The 22,728-nt window shown below is 52.3% G+C and overlaps 1 protein-coding gene across 1 annotated transcript in view; it reads right to left on the reverse strand.

The window, feature by feature from the left end:
* The window catches only part of LOC129698344 (ankyrin repeat domain-containing protein 50-like), a 19,892-nt gene extending 7,544 nt beyond the window's left edge, over positions 1 to 12,348 (reverse strand). The window contains 2 exon segments of the mRNA XM_055637437.1: positions 2,532 to 2,991; positions 12,160 to 12,348. Of these exon segments, the coding sequence (XP_055493412.1) occupies positions 2,532 to 2,923 (392 nt within the window). The 5' untranslated portion in view covers positions 2,924 to 2,991; positions 12,160 to 12,348.
* Between the last annotated feature and the right edge of the window lie 10,380 nt (positions 12,349 to 22,728).

Here is a 22,728-nt window from a genome sequence, read left to right on the forward strand (position 1 = left end):
CACACACACAGAGGCACATACACACACACACACACACACACAGAGGCACACACACACATAGAGACACAAACACACAGAGAGCCAGACACACACACATACATACAGAGGCCCATACACAGACACACACACACATACAGAGGCCCATACACAGACACACACACACATACAGAGGCACATACACACACGCACATGGCCTGTGCATGTATGAACCTGCGGGTTCACGGACAGGTTTTTCCTGCTCAGCCAGTCCCAACACTCCCCGTCTCCCTCTCTCTCACACACACACCCACAGCCTCCACATTGCAGCCAGGGAGGGAGCTGCCAAAACTTAACTCTGACCCCTGAACGTTGACTGGTGCCTAAAGGTTAAAGGTCAATGAATCCAGGCAAAAGACAGGCCTGATCTACAGGGAGAGGTTGAGCAGGCTGGAACTTTATTCCTGGGAGCGCAGGCAGACGAGGGGTGATCTTATAGAGAATAGATGGGGTGAACGCACAGGGTCTCTTGCCCAGAGTTGGGGAATCTTGAACCAGAGGTTGGAGGTTTAAGGTGAAGGGGGGAAGATTTAATAGGAAATCGAGGGGCATTTTTTTCCCCACACAGGTGGGTGTCTGGAACGATCTGCCGGAGGAGGTAGTTGAGACTGGGACCATCCCATCGTTTAGACACAGGTTTAGAGGGATTTGGGCGAAATGCAAGCAGGTGGGACTAGAGTAGTTGGGGCATGTTGGACGGCATGGACAAGTTGGACTGAATGGCCTGTTTCGGTGTGGTGTGGTTCATAGAGTGATACAGTGTGGAAACAGGCCCCTCGGCCCAACTTGCTCACACTGGCCCACATGTCCCAGCTACACTAGTCCCACCTGCCTGCGCTTGGCCCCCCAATCCTGTCCTATGCATGTTTAATGTTTTATGTGTCGTTCCTAGCTGTCACTGTATGTCATGTTGTCCCTTGCGGGCGGAGCACCAAGGCAAATTCCTTGTATGTGAATTCTTGGCCAATAAACTTATTCATAAACTTCAACTTCATAAACTTCCATCTGTTTCTTAGACATTGGGATCGTCAATAGACAATAGGTGGAGGAGTAGGCCATTCGGCCCTTCGAGCCAGCACCACCATTCAATGTGATCATGGCTGATCATCCACAATCAGTACCCCGTTCCTGCCTTCTCCCCATATCCACTGACTCCGCTATCTTTAAGAGCTCTATCTAGCTCTCTCTTGAAAGTATCCAGAGAACCGGCATCCATCGCCCTCTGAGGCAGCGAATTCCACAGACTCACAACTCTCTGTGTGAAAAAGTGTTTCCTCGTCTCCATTCCAAATGGCTTACCCCTTATTCTTAAATGGTGGCCCCTGGTTCTGGACTCCCCCAACATCGGGAACATGTTTCCTGCCTCTAGTGTGTTCAAACCCATAATAATCTTATATGCTTCAATAAGATTCCCTCTCATCCTTCTAAATTTCAGAGTGTACAAGCCCAGCTGCTCCATTCACTCAGCATATGACAGTCCCGCCATCTCAGGGATTAACCTAGTGAACCTACGCTGCACTCCCTCAATAGCAAGAATGTGTCCTTCCTCAAATTAGGGGACCAAAATTGCACACAATACTCCAGGTGTGGTCTCACTAGGGCTCTGTACAACTGCAGAAGGACCTCTTTGCTCCTATACTCAACTCCTCTTGATATGAAGGCCCAGATTCAACTACCTCCTGTGGCAGCTTGTTCCATACACCCACCACCCTTGGTGTGAAAATGTTACCCCTCACATTGTGATTGTCTCCCTTCACCTTGAACGGATGTCCTGTGGTGTCGCGATGCGCTTGTGTGTGTGTGTGATGAGTGCCCCCCTTCACCTTGGGGGTGTGTGTGTGTGTGTGTGTGTGTGTGATTGTGTGTGTGTGTGTGATGGTGTGTGTGTGTGTGTGTGTGTGTGTGTGTGTGTGTGTTGTGTGTGTGTGTGTGTGAGTGTGTGTGTGTGTGTGTGTGTGTGTGTGTGTGTGTGCGCGTGTGTGTGGGTGTGTGAGTGTGTGTGTGTGTGTGTGTGTGTGTGTGTGTGTGTGTGTGTGTGTGTGTGTGTGTGTGTGTGTGTGTGTGTGTGTGTGTGTGTGTGTGTGTGTGTGTGTGTGTGTGTGTGTGTGTGTGTGTGTGTGTGTGTGTGTGTGTGTGTGGGTGTGTGTGTGTGTGTGTGTGTGTGTGTGTGTGTGTGTGTGTGTGTGTGTGTGTGTGTGTGTGTGTGTGTGTGTGTGTGTGTGTGTGTGTGTGTGTGGGTGTGTGTGTGTGTGTGTGTGTGTGTGTGTGTGTGTGTGTGTGGGTGTGTGTGTGTGTGTGTGTGTGTGTGTGTGTGTGTGGGTGTGTGTGTGTGTGTGTGTGTGTGTGTGTGTGTGTGTGTGTGTGTGTGTGTGTGTGTGTGTGTGTGTGTGTGTGTGTGTGTGTGTGTGTGTGTGTGGGTGTGTGTGTGCGTGTGTGAGTGTGTGTGTGTGTGTGGGGTGTGTGTGGGTGTGTGTGTGTGTGCGAGGCGGTCTCACCTTTTGAACGCGTGGTCGGGGTCCCGCGCACACTCCCCGGGCTCCAGGGCCGCATGAGCCGCGCTGTGCTGCAGGCGGTGGCGGTAACCGTGCAGCGAGGCGCAGTCCTCCAGCTGCCGGGCCAGGCTGAGCACAAAGCCGGCGACGGCCAGGGTGCGCGCATCCTGCGCCTGGCAGAAGTGGTGCGCCGCTGCCCGGCATCCCAGCGCCGCCCGCCGGCCCGGCTCCGACACCGGCCACAGTAGCTCGCTGCACAGCGCCGTCTTGCCGCAGCCCGGGCCGCCGGTCACCACCACGCCGCCCCCGGGGCAGCCGTGCAGGGAGCGCTCCAACTTGCGCAGCGCCCACTCCCGGCTGTAGAAGACCTTGCCCCGCAGCGGGCTGCCCGTCATCGCTCAATGCCGGCCCCACTGCATGCTGCCCTGCACCCGCTGCAGCTCCCTGTCACCGCATCGGGCACCTGTGCAGGTGGACAGAGGGGGGGAGGGGGGGAGAAGTGAGAGGAACTCGCACAACACGGGGCACCCATAACCAACACACACCACCCGCGTGGGACAATGTTCATAAGTGATAGGAGCAGAATTAGGCCATTCAGCCCATCAGGTCCACTCCGCCATTCAATCATGGCTGATCTATCTCTCCCTCCCAACCCCATTCTCCTGCCTTCTCCCCATAACCCCTGACACCCGTACTAATCAAGAATCTATCTATCTCTGCCTTAAATATACCCACTGACTTGTGGCCTCCACAGCCTTCTGTGGCGAGGAATTCCACAGATTCACCACCCTAAAGAAATTCCTCATCGCCTTTTTAAAGATACGCCCTTTAATTCGGAGATTTTGATCTCTAGTCCTAGAGTCTAGACTCTCCCACTAGTGGAAACTTCTCCATATCCACTCTATCCAGGCCTTTCACTAATATTGGGTAAGTTACAATTAGCTCCCCCCCCCCCCCCCTCATACTTCTAAACTCCAGCGAGTACAGGCCCAGCGCCGACAAACGCTCATCATATGTTAACCCACTCATTCCTGGTAATTCGAGTTTCACTGCACCTTAATTGGTACACGTGACAATAAACTGACCTTTGAACCTCCTCTGGACCCTCTCCAGTCAGCACATCCTTCCTCAGATACGGGGCCCAAAAACACTCATAATATTCCAAGTGTGGTCTGGCCAGCGCCTTATAGAGCCTCAGCATTACATCCCTGTTTTTATATTCTAGCCCTCTCGAAATAAACGTCAGCGTGTTATTCACCATGTACTCCAGATGTGCGACAGTGTAATCCCCCAGACGTGGACAACACACTGCATGTGTGTGACAATCTACTCCAGATGTTGAGCAATAGACACGAGAAATGGACCAAAACACACCACCAGGTGCGGGCCAGCGTGGTCCAGGTGCGGGCCAGCGTGGTCCAGGTGCGGGCCAGCGTGGTCCAGGTGCGGGCCAGCGTGGTCCAGGTGCGGGCCAGCGTGGTCCAGGTGCGGGCCAGCGTGGTCCAGGTGCGGGCCAGCGTGGTCCAGGTGCGGGCCAGCGTGCTCCAGGTGCGGGCCAGCGTGGTCCAGGTGCGGGCCAGCGTGGTCCAGGTGCGGGCCAGCGTGGTCCAGGTGCGGGCCAGCGTGGTCCAGGTGCGGGCCAGCGTGGTCCAGGTGCGGGCCAGCGTGGTCCAGGTGCGGGCCAGCGTGGTCCAGGTGCGGGCCAGCGTGGTCCAGGTGCGGGCCAGCGTGGTCCAGGTGCGGGCCAGCGTGGTCCAGGTGCGGGCCAGCGTGGTCCAGGTGCGGGCCAGCGTGGCCCAGGTGCGGGCCAGTGTGGTCCAGGTGTGGATAGACACAAAATGCTGCAGTAACTCAGCGGGCCGGACAGCATCTTCGGAGAAAATGAATAGGTAACGTTTCGGGTCGGACCCTTCTCCAGGTGTGGCACAGTGTATTCCAGATGTGGACAAATGCACACTGCTCAATGTGGTCAATTAATCCCACCAGGTGCAGGGCAATAGACACCCCGGGATGTGGGCCGAGACACGCTGCCAGGTGTGGGCAGGTGTGATCCAGATGTGGACCGAGACACACTGTCAGGTGTGGGCCAGTGTGATGCAGATGTGGACCGAGACACTCTACCAGGTGTGGGCCAGTGTGATCCAGATGTGGACCGAGACACACTGCCAGGTGTGGGCAGGTGTGATCCAGATGTGGACCGAGACACACTGCCAGGTGTGGGCAGGTGTGATCCAGATGCGGACTGATACACTGCCAGCTGTGGGCCTAGGTACTCCAGATGTGGACTGACACACTGCCAGCTGTGGGCCAGTGAACTCCAGATGTGGACCGAGACAGGTGTGGACTAATCAACTCTTCCACACAGAACATGTGTGGGGCAATATTCCCCAGGTGTTCTCCAGCAGCCGTTTGCAGATGTGGGCACTGTTCGCCTCCAGCTGCGCGCAGATGTGGGTGGGATCCAGATGTGGGAAACACAACCCCAGCCGCACGGCAGCTCCTGCCCTGGTAGTGTGAGACTCCACGGGGGAGAGAGCGCCTTACCCGGGGAGCGTGTGACTGTCCGGGGAGAGAGAGTTTTACCCGCTATCTGTCTCCATCTCTCCCACGCACTGTCTCTGCCCTTTCTTTAAACAACGTCACATTTATTCATCTAATTACAAAAGTATTTACACATTGAACTTTAACTGAACACCCACCACCGTAACTCCAGAATGTCAAAAATCTAACTAAATATCAAATGACAATCCTGATCCTGTCACTGCCCTGTGTGTGTGTGTGCGTGACTGTCTGGGGTAGAGAGAACTTTGGCCCATGTATCTCCTGCGCTCTCTCTGTCAGTGGAATGTGAGTGCATGAGGTAGGGCGGGGTTTGCCAGGGGAGTGTGTGACTGGAGAGTTAGATTTAGCTCGTGGGGCTAACGGAATCAAGGGATATGGGGAGAAGGCAGGAACGGGGTACCGATTGTGGAATATCAGCCATGATCATATGGAATGGCGGTGCTGGCTCGAAGGACCGAATGGCCTACTCCTGCACCTACTTTTCAATGAGAGGGGAGTGTGTGCGTGGAGAGAGGTTTTCCCGGGGAGTTGGTGATGGGAGTCGGCGATTATTCATTGCTGGGGAATGTGACTATGATTCACATTTTAAACATGAGCGGAGGCCGTTCGGCCCATCGTCCCTGCTGCCGCACTGACGGTTGCCCTTGAGCCGCCGTCCTGTCTCCCCAGCATCCCACACCCCTGGGGGCGGGAACTGCAGGTGCTGGAGTCTTGAACAGAACACAAAGTGCCGGAGGAACTCAGCTGGTCAGGCAGCATCTGTGGCGGACCGGGCCATTTCAACTCGCAGATACACGGGCAGGTTTAGAGGGATATGGGCCAAACGCGGGCAGGTGGGACCAGTGTAGATGGGACATGTTTGGGTCGGCATGGGCAGGTTGTCCCACTGGGTTCCTCCAACACTCGGGCGTTTGGTCATTCGCTTCCCCGCCGACTCAGTGTGGCCGGGAGGTTTCGCCGGCGCCAGGGAGAGATCCCTGCGGCCGCGGCTCCGGGACTCGCCGACAACCTTAATCCAATGAATCCATCGTCTTTTAGGACCGAGATGAGAACAAAAAATTCACACAGATAGTGGTGAATCCGTGGAATTCTCTGCCACAGAAGGTAGTCGAGGCCAGTTCATTGGCTATATTTAAGAGAGAGTTAGATGTGGCCCTTGTAGCTAAAGGGATCAGGGGGTATGGAGAGAAGGCAGGTACGGGATACAGAGTTGGATGATCAGCCATGATCATATTGAATGGCGGTGCAGGCTCGAAGGGCCGAATGGCCTACTCCTGCACCTATTTTCTATGTCTATGTTTCTATGAATCAGCCGCGGCCCGACCTGCCCCGACAGGCTTCCCGCAACGCCCCGGCTCCCCGCCCAAGCGCCCGGGGGCGGGGAGAGAACCGCCGCTACTCTCTAGTTCCCACTGAGACCCCCTCCCCCCCGGCTCACGGGAGCACCTTTCCCCGGTAACTCCCACCCCCACCCTGCCGCGGGGACACCCGCTGCAAAGTCGGCCATAACGGGGCAGCCCGGCCGCCGCGGGCTGAGGCACGGGAACTGCAAACGCTGCAATAAAGTACAAAGTGCTGGAGGAACTCAGCGGGTCAGGCAGCATCTGAGGGGGTGGACGGTTCCCTCCTCCCCCCCCCCACCCCTCACCCACTAAACCCTGCCTCCCACTCCCCCCCACCCCCACCCCATCCTCCCGCTTCACATTTCACTCTCCTCTCCCCCCTTTTGTCTCCTCACCTGTGTCCACCCATCACTCGCCCGGCTTTTCTCCCGCCCCCACCTCTCTCTCTTCCAGCTACACCCCCCCCCCCCCCCTCCACAAGTCTGATCGCCTGTCCACAGAGGCTACCCGACACAATAAATCGTTCAAGGACATTTGGACAGATGTGTGGATAGGAGGGGTTCAGACGGACAGAATGGCAACTTGTATTTGTGAACTTGAGTTACAGGGAGAGGTTGGATAGGCTGGGACTTTGTCCTGTGGAGCGTAGGGGGGCTGAGGGGTGACCTTATTGAGGTGGACAAGATCATGAGGGGCACGGATAAAGTGAACGGCTCACAGTCTGTTTCGCAGGGTAGAGGATTCCACAACTAGAGCACACAGGGTTGAGGTGAGAGGGGAGAGATTTAAGAGGGACCTCAGGGGCAACTTCGACACTCAGAGGGTGGCCTGTATCTGGCACCAGCTGCCAGAGGAAGCTGTACAAGTGTATATAATTGTGACTTGTATAAGACATTTGGACAGATATATGGATAAGAAGGGTTTAAACAGAGAAACATAGAAAATAGGTGAAGGAGTAGGCCATTCGGCCCTTCGAGCCTGCACCGCCATTCAATATGATCATGGACGATCATCCAACTCAGTATCCTGTACCTGCGTTCTCTCCATACCCCCTGACCCCTTTAGCCACAAGGGCCACATCTAACTCCCTCTTAAATATAGCCAATGAACTGGCCTCAACTACCTTCTGTGGCAGAGAATTCCAGAGATTCACCACTCTCTCTGTAAAAAATGTTTTTCTCATCTCAGTCCTAAAAGATTTCCCCTTTATCCTTAAACTGTGACCCCTTGTTCTGGACTTCACCAACATCGGGAACAATCTTCCTGCATCTAGCCTGTCCAACCCACTGAAGAATTTTGTAAGTTTCAATAAGATCCCCCCTCGATCTTCTAAATTCTAGCGTGTACAAGCCGAGTCTATTCAGTCTTTCTTCATATGAAAGTCCTGCATCCCAGGAATCAGTCTTCTCTGTACTTCCTCTATGGCAAGAATGTCCTTCCTCAGATTAGAGGGATATGGGCCAAACGCAGGCCCAGAATACCAGCTTCGTCAGCATGGACAGGAAGGGCCGTAGGGCCTGTTGTACAACTCTGAGACGGAGCAGTTGCCCATGGTTCACATGTTGACACCACCACCACCAACATGTTGCCCCCGAGATCCGTCGTTAATCTCTGCCCTCTCACCTCAAACTTGTGCCCTCTAGTTTTCTGTGCCTTGCTGTCTTCTCAGCTCCCCCTCCCTCTCTGCCCCATCTCCCACCACCGCCCTCTCCACAACCCTCCGCTTTCTCTCCCCACCGCCCCTATCTCTAGAGCGCTCTCGCCCAAAAGTCCACCCCCTCTCCCCCCACCTCTCGCTACAACCCTCTGCTTTCTCTCCCCACCGCCACCTTCCCTCTCCCCAAAGCCCTCCCCCCTCTCTGCAGTTAGTTGCCCCCCCCCCCCCCCCCGTCTCCCGGTAGTCATCTCCCCTCACGTCCCCCCTCCAGTCTTCCCTCTGTCCCCACTACTCTTCATAGAAACATAGAAATTAGGTGCAGGAGTAGGCCATTCGGCCCTTCGAGACTGCACCGCCATTCAATATGATCATGGCTGATCATCCAACTCAGTATCCCATACCTGCCTTCTCTCCATACCCCCTGATCCCCTTAGCCACAAGGGCCACATCTAACTCCCTCTTAAATATAGCCAATGAACTGGCCTCAACTACCCTCTGTGGCAGAGAGTTCCAGAGATTCTCTGGAACTCCCACCACCCCCTCCCCCCTCTCTCCCCACTCCAATTCAGCAGGAGCCATTTTTGTGAGGATGTTGCCAGGACTCAAGGGCCTGAGCTACAGGGGGAGGTGGGGCAGGCTAGGTATATATTCCTTAGAGAGCAGGAAGGTGAGGAGTGATTGTATAGTGTATAAAATCACGAGGGGAATAGATCGGGTGAATGCACAGCTGCCTCTCCAGGCCGTCCTCTCTCCCTCCACAACATAATATTTCCTGCACCCTCTGCACGAGATCGTCACATTCTTCCAACCTACCTTCACAGCCGTGGAACTTTTTTTGACCTTTACTTTCTCTGTAACTGTAACACGCTGTTGCACTATATTCTGCACTCTGGTATTTTACACTTTGCACTACCAGGGTTGGATAGAGTGGATGTGGAGAGGATGCTTCCACTGGTGGGTGAGTCTAGGACTAGAGGTCACAGCCTCAGAATTAAAGGATGTTCCTTTAGGAAGGGGATGAGGAGGAACTTCTTTAGTCGGAGGGTGGTGAATCTGTGGGATTCACTGTAGAGGCCAAGTCAGTGGATATTTTTTAGGTAGAGATAGATATACTTTTGATTAGTGCAGGTGTCAGGGTTTATGGGGAGAAGGCAGGAGAATGGGGTTAGGAGGGAGAGATAGATCAGCCATGGTTGAATGATGGAGTAGAGTTGATGGGCCGAATGGCCTTTTTCTAATCTTCCTTTATGACCTTTAGGAAGGAGATGAGGAGGAATGTCTTTAGCCAGAGGATGGTGAATCCGTGGAATTCATTGCCACAGACGGCAGTGGAGGCCAAGTCAATGGATATTTTTAATTCAGAGATAGATTCTTGATCAGTACGGGTGTCAGGAGTTATGGGGGAGAAGGCAGGAGAATGGGGTTGTGAGGGAGAGATAGATCAGCCATGAGTGAATGGCGGAGTGGACCTGATGAGCCGAATGGCCTCATTCTGCCCCGATCATAGATGAACTATGACCTTCCTGGTGTACTTGTGTGTGGGATGATTGTTCCCATGCAAGGTATGACGTGGCTGGGTTGCCCGCAAACAAATCTTTTCACCGTGTCACTGTACACGTGGACAGCAATAACCCAACGCCAACCTTGCCCACTCACACGCCATGCACATGTCTGAGCCCACCCGTGGTCTGGGCCACACGTGTGTTCCTCCACACGCCATACTCTAGAACCCAGTGGACGTGACCAGAGGATTTGTTGTTGGTCGATTAATGTCACGTGTAGCATGTCCTCTAGACACTTACCACCGTACATATATATATCAGACAGTGCTAAAGAGGAAACAAACAGATTACAGAACATTTGGGTAACTTGCAACCCAGTGGTATGAATATTGATGTCTGTGACTTCAAGTAACCCTAGCATCCCTTCCCTCTCCGTCCCTCCCCCACCCAAGTCGCTGTACTGGCTGCAAAGTCATCCGTTTGAGTTTCATTGTCTGTAACTCATTTTCACCTAGCACCTAGCTATAACAATGGCCTGTTTCCTTTATCATCATTACATTTTTACGTATATTTGTTCTATATCTCTCTACGTCACTGTCTATATCTCTTGTTTCCCTTTCCCCGGACTTTCAGTCTGAAGAAGGGTCTCGACCCCAAACGTCACCTATTCCTTTTTCACCACGGAAGCTGTCTGACTGGCTGAGTTACTCCAGCTTTTTGTTTCTATCTACAGTATACAGTGTGTCCAAGAACTGCAGGGATGTAGGTTTGGAGATCGGAAATTCATCCGTAAGATAGGTTCTGACCCAAAATATCACCCATTCCCTCCACAATGGCTGCCTGACCTGCTGAGTTCCTCCAGCACATTATATCTTGCACAAGATCACCAACAATTTGGCCTGGACCAACCACGCCGATGGCACAGCCAACATACCACCACTGCCTCGACTTCCTCAGAAAACCAAGCATGTTCGGAATTTATCCAACTCTTACCAAATTTAACAGATGCACACAGCTCGGTTTGGCAACAAGACCGCAAGACATTGCAGAGAGTTGTGGATGTAGTCCAGCCCGTCACACAGACCACACTCCCCACCATTGTAGATTTAGCCCAGTCCATCACACACACCACACTCCCCACCATTGTAGATGTAGCCCAGTCCATCACACACACCACACTCCCCACCATTGTAGATGTAGCCCAGTCCATCACACAGACCACACTCCCCACCATTGTAGATAACCCAGTCCACCACACAGACCGCAGTCCCCATCATTGTAGATGTAGCCCAGTCGATTTAGCCCAGCCCATCACACAGACCACACTCCCCGCCATCGACTCCATCTACACTTCACGCTGCCTCGGAAAAGCAGCCAATATAATCAAGGACCACTCGCACCCCGGTCATTCCTTCTTCTCCCCGCTCCCGTCCGGCAGAAGGTACAGAAGCTTGAAAGCACGTGCCACCAGACTCAGGAACAGTTTCTCCCCCTTTGTTATCAGGCTTTTGAACAATCCCCCCATAAGCTGTGGACAACGTTATGCTTTGATTTGAATGGATAGCACAGAAAAATAAACAGTATCTCAGTTTACAAGAAATAACCAACAACCTCCCCCACGACCAGTCCCCCCCCCAGTCCCCCCTCCCCCCCCCCCCCCCCCCCCCCCCCTCTCCCGGGAGGGAGGGGCTCTCTGTACCCCCCCCCCCCCCTTCTACTCCCATCTCCCTCTCCTTCTCACCCACCACCTGTCCCTCACCATCCTCTCATTCCACTCACCCACGTTCTCCCCATACCCTCTGCCCCATCCTCACCCTTCTGCCCTCCCCCCCCCCCCACCCCCCCTCTCACCCCAGCCTCACCACTTTCCTCTTCAGAGATTCATATAATCAAAATGGGTGTCAGGGGTTATGGGGAGAAAGCAGGAGAATGGGGTTAGGAGGGAGAGATAGACCAGCAATGATTGAATGGCGGAGTAGACTCAGTGGGCCGAATGGCCTAATTCTGCTCCTATTACTTATGACCTTATCTCTTCCCTCCCCTCACCTTTCACCCCCTCCTCCTTTCACCACCCCCTCCTCACCTTCCCCCCTCCTCCCCACCTCCTCTTACCCCTCACCTTCCACCCCAGCCTCTCCCCTCAACCCTAACCTACTCACCTCTTCCCCCACCCTCACCTTTCGCCTTTATGACCCCTCACCCCCACCTTTCACTCTTTGCCCGACCACGGTCTCTTAACCCTCTCCCTTCCCCTCACCTTGTCTCCAGCCTCTCCCTTTAACCCTTCTCCCCCTCACCACCCCTCACCCTTCTGCCCTAACCCTCTCCCACTCCCTGCACCCCCAGTCTCCCCACTACCTGCACCCACAGTCTCCCCACTCCCTGCACCCCCCAGTCTCCCCCTCTCCCTGCACTCCCAGTTTCCAATCCCTCACCTCCTCTCCCCTTTTCAACCCCCACCTCTCCCCCCCACCCCCCACCTCTCCCCTCACCCACACCCCCACCCCTCTCACCCCCACCCTCAATCCCACCCTCACCCCACCCTCACCTCCACCCCCCACCCTCACCTGCATTCAGCAGCAGGTTGGCCTTTCCCGGCGGTGGGAGCCGGCGAGAGTCCGAGGCAGCGGGCGGTAGCTCCAGGCGGCGAGGCTAGGCGATGCTCGGGGCGATGGTGCCCGGGCTCTGAGCTGCTGCCGGCCGCTGACAGTCACTCGGCTGCGGTCACCGACCGGGCGGCACAGGAAGCGGGGCTGCGGCCTGCGGGAGGCGGGCCCGGGGCGGAGCCGCATGGTGGGGCCACATCCCCAGGGCGGAGCCGCGCCGCGGGACCACATTCCCAGGGCGGAGTCGCGGCGACAGACCGCGTCCGCAGCGCGGAGCCGCACCGTGCAGCCATGCCCCCCCAGCGCGGAGCACCGCCGTGGAGCCACGGCTGCAGATTAGATCTACCGCCCGCCCTGCCACCCGCACTCCACCACCAGTATGTCCCCATGACGGAGCTGCATCTGGGAGCCACTTCCCAAGAGCAGAGCTGGAACCTGCTTCGGACCCTTGTCTCCTGGATCTCACGCCCCATCCCAGCCGCGGCCCCGGGGCGGAGCTGCACCGTGGGCCTCAGATGCAGGCGGTTCGCCGGCCAGTCCTTGTCAAAGATGCTCCACTTCCCCGGGCAACTCCAAACCTGAACCAGGTTTCAGAAACCGGGCTCTAAACTGCGAGGAAAGAGGGGACGGGATGGGGGGGGGGGGAGAACGCTGGAGAAACACTGGAGAAACTCAGCGGGTTAGTCAGCATCTATGGAGCGAAGGAATAGGTGACATTTCAGGTCGAGACCATTCTTCTGAATGATGTGGGGGAAGAAGAAAGGAAGAGGCGGAGACAGTGGGCTGTGGGAGAGCTGGGAATGGGAGGGGAAGGAGGGAGAAAGCAGGGACTACCTGAAATTGGAGGTCAATGTTCATACCGCTGGGGTGTAAACTACCCAAAAGAAACGTTCAGTGTGTGTATATATACACATAGAAACATAGAAAATGGGTGCAGGAGTAGGCCATTCGGCCCTTTGAGCCTGCACCGCCATTCAATATGATCATGGCAGATCATCCAACTCAGTATCCTGTACCTGCCTTCTCTCCATATCCCCTGATCCCTTTAGCCACAAGGGCCACATCTAACTCCCTCTTAAGTATAGCCAATGAACTGGCCTCAACTACATTCTGTGGCAGAGAATTCCAGAGATTCACCACTCTGTGTAAAACATGTTTTTCTCATCTCAGTCCTAAATTATTGGCCCCTTAAACTGTGACCCCTTGTTCTGGACTTCCCCAACATCGGGAACAATCTTCCTGCATCTAGCCTGTCCAACCCCTTAAGAATTTTGTAAGTTTCTATAAGATCCCCCCTCAATCTTCTAACATACTCACAACATACCCATATATATATATATACATACACACATACTAAAAAAAGAACAGAACAGTGCAACAATAATAATAACAGTCTGAAGTAGTTCATAGCTTATTTGAGGTTGTTGTGTTTAATAGCCTAATGGCTGTAGGGAAGAAGCTGTTCCTGAACCTGGACATTACAGTTTTCAGCCTTCTGTACCTTCTTCCCGATGGCAGTGGTGAGATGAGTGTGTGGCCAGGATGGTGTGGGTCTCTGATGATGCCGGCTGCCTTTTTGAGGTAATGACAAATCCCTTCGATGGTGGGGAGTCAGAGCCAGTGATGGACAATTGTTCCAATTGCAGTGTACAGATACAGGATGAGGGGAATAACGTTTAGTGCAAGGTAAAGCCAGCAAAGTCCGGTCAGGGATAGTTTGAGGGTCACCAATGAGGTAGATAGTAGTTCACAACCGCTCTCTGGTTGTGGTAGGATGGTTCAGTTGCCTGATAACAGCTGGGAAGAAACTGTCCCTGAATCTGGTGGTGTGCATTTTCACACTTCTATACCTTTTATCTGATGGGAGTGGGGAGAAGAGGGAGTGATCCGGGTGAGACTGGTCCTTGATGATGCTGCTGGTCTTGTTGAGGCAGCGTGAGGTATAGATGGAGTCAATGGAAGGGAGGTTGGATTCTGCGATGGTCTGGGCTGCGTCCACAATTTGCTGCAATGTCTTGCGGTCTTGGATGGAGCTGTTCCCAAACCGTGCTGAGATGCATCCTGATAAAATGCTCTCGACGGCGCATCTGTAGAAGTTGGTGAGAGTTGTCGGGGACATGCAGAACTCCGTAAACCATCTAAGGAAGTAGAGGCGTTGGTGTGCTTACTTGGTCATTGCTTCAAGGAGAAGTTGTTGGTGATATTGACTCCAAGGTATTTAAAGTTTTCGACCATCTCTACTCCAGCGCCATCAATGCGAACTGGGGTGTGTGGACCGCTTCACTTCCTGAAGTCCATCACTATCTCCTTTGTCTTGCCGACATTGAGAGAACGGTTGTTGTCTCGACACCAGGGCACGAGGTTCTCAATCTCCTTCCTGTTCTCCGTCTCATCATTTGGTTTGGTTTAGTTTATTGTTTATAGTTTATAAAGTGAAATAGAGTAACGGGGAGAGGTGCAGTCTGGTGTTAGAAACATAGAAACATAGACAATAGGTGCAGGAGGAGGCTATTTGGCCCTTTGAGCTAGCACCGCCATTCAATGTGATCATGGCTGATCATCCCCAATCAGTACCCCATTCCTGCCTTCTCCCCATATCCCTTGATTCCGTTAGACAATAGACAATAGGTGTAGGAGTAGGCCATTCGGCCCTTCGCGCCAGCACCGCCATTCAATGTGATCATGGCTGATCATCCCCAATCAGTACCCCATTCCTGCCTTCTCCCCATATCCCCCTGACTCCGCTAGCCCGAAGAGCTAAATCTAACTCTCTAACCGGCAGAGAATTCCACAGATTCACAACTCTCTGGGTGAAAAAAATCCTCATCCCAGTCCTAAATGGCCTGCCCCTTATTCTTCAACTGTGGCTCCTGGTTCTGGATTCCCATAACATCGGGAACATTTTTCCTGCATCCGGTCTGTCCAATCCTTCAAGAGGGGGAGAGTCAAGAGTTTACTCGACATCTACACGGGATATGAACCGGGCCAATGACATTGTAACTGGCTGCAGCTTTGAAGGAACATGAGCCACGACAACAGTAAATCGTCATCGAGACGGAGAAACAAGGAACTGCAGACGGTGGTGTACAAAAAAAAATGCACAAAGTGCTGGAGTACCTCAGCGGGTTGGGCAGCGTCTCTGGGGTGTATGGGGTCGAAACATTATATATAAATGAATTAACATATTCACAAGTGATAGGAGCAGAGTTAGGCCATTTGGCCCATCAGTCTACTCCACCATTCAATCATAGTTGATCTATTTCTCCCTCCTAATCCCAGTCCCCTGCCTTCTCCCCATAGCCTCTGACACTAATACAAATCAAGAATCTATCTCTGCCTTAAATATATCCATTGACTTGGCCTCCACAGCCTTCTGTGTTGTAGACTCCCCCAAAATGTTCACAACTCTTTTATCCAATGTCCTGGATTCAAGTCCAAGTTCAAGTTCAAGTGAGTTTATTGTCATGTGTCCCTGATAGGACAATGCAATTCTTGCTTTGCTTCAGCACACAGAACATAGTAGGCATTTACTACAAAACAGATCAGTGTGTCCATATAGTGTAATATAAATATATACACACATGAATAAATAAAATGATTAAAGTGCAAATAACAGATAATGGGTTATTAATAATCAGAGTTTTGACCGAGCCAGGTTTAATAGCCTGATGGCTGTGGGGAAGTAGCTATTCCTGAACCTGGTTGTTGCAGTCTTCAGGCTCCTGAAGGTAGCAGGGAGATGAGTGTGTGACCAGGATGGTGTGGGTCTTTGATGATACTGCCATCCTTTTTTTAGGCAGCGACTGTGATGAATCCCCTCGATGGGAGGAAGGTCGGAGCCGATGATGGACTGGGCAGTGTTTACTACTTTTTGTAGTCTTTAGTCCCTTGATCTATCGTCTAAGGGACAGCATGGTGACGCAGTTGCTGCCTCACAGGGCCAAAGACCTGGGTTCGATGCTCACTATGGGTGCTGTCTGTACGGCGTTTGCACGTTCTCCAGGAGCTCCGGTTTCCACCCACACTCCAAAGACGTGCAGGTTTATAGGTTAATTGGCTTCGGTCAATTGTCCCTAATGTCTAGGATAGTGTTAGTGTATCGGGTGATCACTGGTCAGTACGGACTTGGTGGGCCGAGGGGCCTGTTTTGCTTGTTGTATCCCTAAAAGTCTAAAGTCCACAGCCAAACACTGAATGCGTGGAGGTCTCCACATTTCTGAGGAAGGAGGTGCTGGGTCTGTGGAGAGGGTCCAGAGGAGGTTTACAAGAATTATCCCAGGAATGAGTGGGTTAACCTATGATGAGCGTTTGTCGGCACTGGGCCTGTACTCGCTGGAGTTTAGAAGAAAGAGGGGGGACCTCATTGAAACGTACAGAATAGTGAAAGGCCTGGATAGAGTGGATGTGGAGAGGATGTTTCCACTAGTGGGAGAGTCTAGGACTAGAGGTCACAGCCTCAGAATTAAAGGATATTCTTTTAGGAAGGAGATGAGGAGAAATTGATTTAGTCAGAGGGTGGTGAATCTGTGAAAGGATATTTTTAAGGCTGAGATAGATAGATTCTTGATTAGTACGGGTGTCAGAGGTTATGGGGAGAAGGCAGGAGAATGGGGTTAGGAGGGAGAGATAGATCAGCCGTGATTGAATGGCAGAGTAGACTTGATGGGCAGAATGGTGTAACTCTGCTGCTCTCGCTTAAGACCTGATGACCTAAACGAGGACTGAAGCAAGTCATGCAATAATTACCATGCTAGAATCTTGAGTTAAATACAAAGTGCTGGAGTAACTCAGTGGGTCAGGCTGCATCTCGAGAGAACATGGATCGGAGATGATTCATCTTGACACTATGAAACCAGACCAAAAAGGTTCAAACAACAATGTACGCAGATAACCACAGAATTGGAAAGTTTGGAGTGTTAACTAAACACCCCAAACTTTGCAATCCTGTGGTTATTCTGCGTACATTGTTTAGGTAAGAGACACAGAGCGAAACTGGCCCTTCGGCCCTCCAGGTCCGTGCCGACCAGCGATCCCCTCACAGTAACACTATCCTTACATACACACTAGAGATCATTTTACCGAAGCGAATTAACCTACAAACCCGCACGTCTTTGGAGTGTGGGAGGATAATGGAGCACCCAGAGAAAACCCACGCAGGTCACAGGAGAACATTCAAACTCCATACAGACAGCACCCGTAGTCAGGATCGAACCTGGATCTCTGGTGTGGTAAGGTAGCAACTCCACCACTGTGCCACCGTGCTTCCCAATTTAAAGAGAGTGGTTTGATATTGAGGTAGAGTTCTATTTAGTGTTGTTCATTGTTCAAGAGCCTGATGGTTGCTGGGAAGAAACATAGAAAATAGGTGCAGGAGTAGGCCATTCGGCCCCTCGAGCCTGCACCGCCATTCAATATGATCAGGGCTGATCATCCAAATCAGTATCCTGTACCTGCCTTCTCTCCATACCCCCTGATCCCTTTAGCCACATCTAACTCCCTCTTAAATATAGCCAGAAGCTGTTCCTGAACCTGGAGGTCACGGTTTTCAGGCTCCTGTACCTTGGGTTGCAGGGAGATGAGAGCGTGCCCAGGGTGGTGTGGGTATTGGATGATGCTGGCTGCCTTTTTGAGGCAGTGTTTCCTGTAGATCCAATATGTAATTAAGATAAACTGCAGATGCTTGCTTATACCAAAAATAGACTCAAAATGCCTGAGTAACTCAGAGGGTCAGGCAGCATCTCTGTAGATAATCGATGGGTGGCGTTTCGGGTCGGGACCCTTCTTCAGACTCTCAATTAATTCAAACTTAGAGTCTGAAGAAGGGTCCTGAGCCAAAACATCACTTATCCATGTTCTCCGCAGATGCTGCCTGACCCGCTGAGTTACTCCAGCACTCTGTGAAACGTCACCTATCCATGTTCCCCACAGATGCTGCCTGACCCGCTGAGTTACTCCAGCACTCTGTGAAACGTCACCTATCCATGTTCCCCACAGATGCTGCCTGACCCGCTGAGTTACTCCAGCATTCTGTGTCCATCCCTCTGTATATCCCTTCGATGGTGGGGAGCTCACTATCCATGATGCACTGGGCAGTGTCTTGGTCTCAAGAGAACAACCTCTCCCCTCAATATCAGCAACAAATGAGATTGTGATCAACTTCAGGAAGTGAAGCACAGACACTCCCTGGTATACATTGATGGGGCCAAAATAGAGATGGAGTCAGTGGATATTTTTAGGGCAGAGATAGATAGATTCGTGATTAGTACGGGTATCAGAGGTTACGGGGAGAAGGCAGGAGATTTGTTTTGGGACGGAGGGATAGATCAGCCATGATTGAATGATGGAATAGACTTGATGGGCCAAATGGCCCAATTCTGCTCCTATGACCTTATGGTCGAAAGCTTCAAGCTCTTAGGAATAAATATCACCAACTTGTCCTGGCCAACCACAGTGAACCTGAGGTCAAAGTCAAAGTCAATTCTATTCGTCACATGCACCCAAAGGTGCAGTGAAATGAATTTGCCAGCAGCGAGACACTTAAAAAGAACACACAATACACAATAGGATTTAACACAAACATCCACCACAGCATTCTTCACTGTGGTGGAAGGCAACAAAATTCAGCCAGTCCTCCTCCTTTGTTCACCCGTGGTCGGGGCCATCAACCCTCCGTAGTCGCCACTACAGACGGCCCGATGTACAGGTCCTCTCGTTGGGATGATCCAAACTCCGACGTCAGGACAGTCGAACACACTCCGCGGCTTGGAGCGACAGATTCGGTACTTTCCAACCGGAGACCGCGGCTTCAGGATGTTATAGGCGGTCGGAGCTCTTCTCCGGCGATCCCCAGCAAGGGATCCCAGACTCCGGATGGTAAGTCCACGCCCCCGCCCGCGGCTAGAAGCTCCGCAGACCACAGCCCCAAGATGCCAAAGTCACCAGGCCAGTGATCAGAGCACTCCTCTCTGGCGACCCCCGGCAAGGCTTCGCCAGATCCGCGATGGAAAAGTCCACGCTGCGCCCCCTGCTGACACTCCGGGCCCGACTCCGGGAAAGGCCGCTCCAATCCAAGCTGTTAGGCCGCATGGAAAATGTTGCCTCTCCATCGAGGAGGCGACCAAAAACGGTTTCCCCCTTGTCCCCCCCTCACCACCCCCTACACAAATCACACCAAGAGACACCCAAACTAACATTTAGACACACCAAAAAATCAAAAAAGAGTCGAAATAACGAACATGCTGCTGGCAGGGCAGCCGACTCGCAGCGCCCCCACCGACCCAATGCCAAAAAACACCAATGCCTTTGCTTCCTCTGAAGGCTGAGGAAATTCGGCATGATCCCAACTCCCCTCAACACCGTCTGCAGATGCACCATAAAAATAATTTTATCAGGATGCATCTCAGCACGGTTTGGGAACAGCTCCATCCAAGACCGCAAGAAATTGCAAGGAGTTGTGGACGCAGCCCAGACCATCACACAAAACCAACCTCCCTTCCATCCACTCCATCTACACCTCACGCTGCCTCGGCAAGGCCAGCAGCATCATCAAGGACCAGTTCTCACCCCGGCCACTCCCTCTTCTCCCCTCTCCCACGGGCAAGTGGTACAGAAGTGTGAAAACGAATGCACACCTCCAGATTCAGGGGCAGTTTCTGCCCGGCTGTTATCAGGCAACTGAACCGTCCTCTCACCAACTAGAGGGTGATGCTGAACTCCCATTTACCCCATTGGAGACCTTGGAATTATCTTTAGTCAGAATTTATTGGCCATAATTTTGCATCAAATATTATGCGCCTCATCCGTATGTCAATCTCCAGCTTAAAAATACCCAAAGACTTGTCTTCCACAGCCGTCAGTAGCAATAACTTACATAGATTCACCGCCCTCTGGCTAAAGATATTCCTTCTCATTTCTAAAGATACGTCCTTTAATTTGATGCTGTGCCCTCTGGTCCTCGACTCTCCCACCAGTGGAAACATCCTCTCCACATCCACTCTATCCAGGCCTTTGATGAACAACCCTCTGAGTTTAAAAAAAATGACCCCCTGAGCTCCTGTTAAATCTCTCCCCTCTCACCTTAAGCCTGTGCCCTTTAGTTTTAGCATCCTCTCCTCCCTGGTCAAAAGACTGAGTGTTCACTTTATCCGTGCCCCTCATGATCTTGTTTCAGTGAGGTCACCCCTCAGTCCCATTGCCCACCTACCCCGGTCATTATAGCCAGCTCCTCGTGCCAGCTGTCCAATTGCCCCCTCCCCCCACGGTATGTAGAGGGGAGGGGGAGGGGGGGGGAACCATGCCCCATCATGCTGGGAGGACACGGGAGAAACGGGAAGACATGCCTGCTCCCAGAACAAACATGAACAGGTCATGTTTATCCGCCCGTGACTCATCACCTCCCGACACAGACATGTTGCAATGCAAACAGTGCCGACATTGCCCAACCAGGCAAAGAAGCTTCTGGAATCTGAAAGAATCATTTATGCAATGTGGACTTTCACATCTAAACAGTTTTAACCGTTTCCTGCCCGAATATCCTCCCCATTCTCCCCACTGACCGTTCTGTCGGACGCCCCTGTTGCGATATCTAAAGGGGCTGCTCCCTGGCCTTCTGGCTGCACTTCACACCCACCAGCCTCATCTCTGGACACCCTGTGCGTAGGGGAGAGGTGTTGGGGCTGAGGATGTCCTGGTTGGGTTGCTCCTGGGCCTGGCCAAGCTGGCCATCCGCGAGTCACGGCGCCAGGCGGAAGAGGGCTCTGCCCGAGCCGGGTGCCTGCCGCTATTCCGGAGTAATGTCCACGCCCCGGGTGGTGTTAGAGAGGGGCTTCCTGCTGTCCACGGGCTCCCTGGGGGATTTCCGGGAACGCTGGGCACCGCGGGGGGTGGAATGTATCCTCAATAAGGATGGTGATACAATTGTATAATAGTGCATGTACTATTTTTGATTGACGTATTATAGTGCTGGGATTTAATTTGATTTATTTCATACAGCACTTATTAATGAAAATATTGTAATTTCAGGATCAGTTTCTGTGGTTTGGAGGATAACTAATGTTATCCCACTTTTTAAGAAAGACGGGAGAGAAAACAGGGAATTATAGACCAGTTAGCCTGACATCGGTGGTGGGGAAGATGCTGGAGTCAATTATAAAAGATGAGATAGCCACACATTTGGATAGCAGTAGCAGGATCGGTCCGAGTCAGCATAGATTTACAAAGGGGAAATCGTGCTTGAGTAATCTTCTGGAATTTTTTGAGGATGTAACTGGGAAAATGGACAAGGGAGAGCCAGTGGATGTGGTGTACCTGGACTTTCAGAAAGCCTTTGATAAGGTCCCACATAGGAGATTGGTGGGCAAAATTAGAGCACATGGTATTGGGGGTAGAGTGCTGACATGGATAGAAAATTGGTTGGTAGACAGGAAACAAAGAGTAGGGATTACTGGGTCCCTTTCAGAGTGACAGGCAGTGACTAGTGGGGTACCGCAAGGCTCGGTGCTGGGATCACAGCTATTAACAATATGCATTAAAGATTTAGATGAAGGGATTAAAAGTAACATTAGTAAATTTGCAGATGACACAAAGCTGGGTGGTAGTGTGAACTGTGAGGAGGATGCTATGAGAATGCAGGGTGACTTGGAAAGGTTAGGTGAGTGGGCAGATGCATGGCAGATGCAGTTTAATGTGGATAAATGTGAGGTTATCCACTTTGATGGCAAGAACAGGAAGGCAGATTATTATCTGAATGGTGTCAAGTTAGGAAAAGGGGAAGTACAACGAGATCTGGGGGTCCTTGTACATCAGACACTGAAAGTAAGCATGCAGGTACAGCAGGCAGAGAAGAAAGCGAATGGCATGTTGGCCTTCGCAACAAGAGCAGTTGTGTAGAGGAGCAAAGAGGTTCTGTACAATTTAGAGACACAGCTCAGAAACAGGCCCTTCGGCCCACAGAGTCCGCGTCGACCAGCGATCCCCGCACACTAACACTATCCTACACACTAGGGACAATTTACATTTACACCAAGCCAATCACCCTACATACTGTAAGTCTTTGAAGTGTGGAAGGAAACCGACGATCTCGGAGAAAACCCACGCAGGTCACGGGGAGAATGTACAAACTCCGTACAGACAGCGCCCGTAGTCGGGATTGAACCCGGGTCTCCGGCGCTGTGAGGCAGCAACTCTACCGCTGTGCCACTGTGGCCTCCTCCATGGTGTTTTCCTCCATCCAGGCTATTTTAAGTTTGTTTTGGAGATACAGCATGAAAACAGGCCCCCACACAGAGATAGATGCAAAAAGCTGGAGTAACTCAGTGGAACGGGCAGCATCTGTGGAGGGAAGGAATGAGTGATGTTTCCGGTCGAGACCCTTCTTCTTCGGCCCACCGAGTCCACACCGACCATCGATCACCCGTTCACACTAGTTCTATGTTATCCCACTTTCTCACCCACTCCCGACACACTAGGGGGCGAGGGCCGGTTATCCTACAAACCCGCACGTCTTTGGGATGTGGGAGGAAACCCAGGCAG

Source organism: Leucoraja erinacea, chromosome 6, assembly GCF_028641065.1.
Source record: "Leucoraja erinacea ecotype New England chromosome 6, Leri_hhj_1, whole genome shotgun sequence".
Taxonomy (NCBI): domain Eukaryota; kingdom Metazoa; phylum Chordata; class Chondrichthyes; order Rajiformes; family Rajidae; genus Leucoraja; species Leucoraja erinaceus.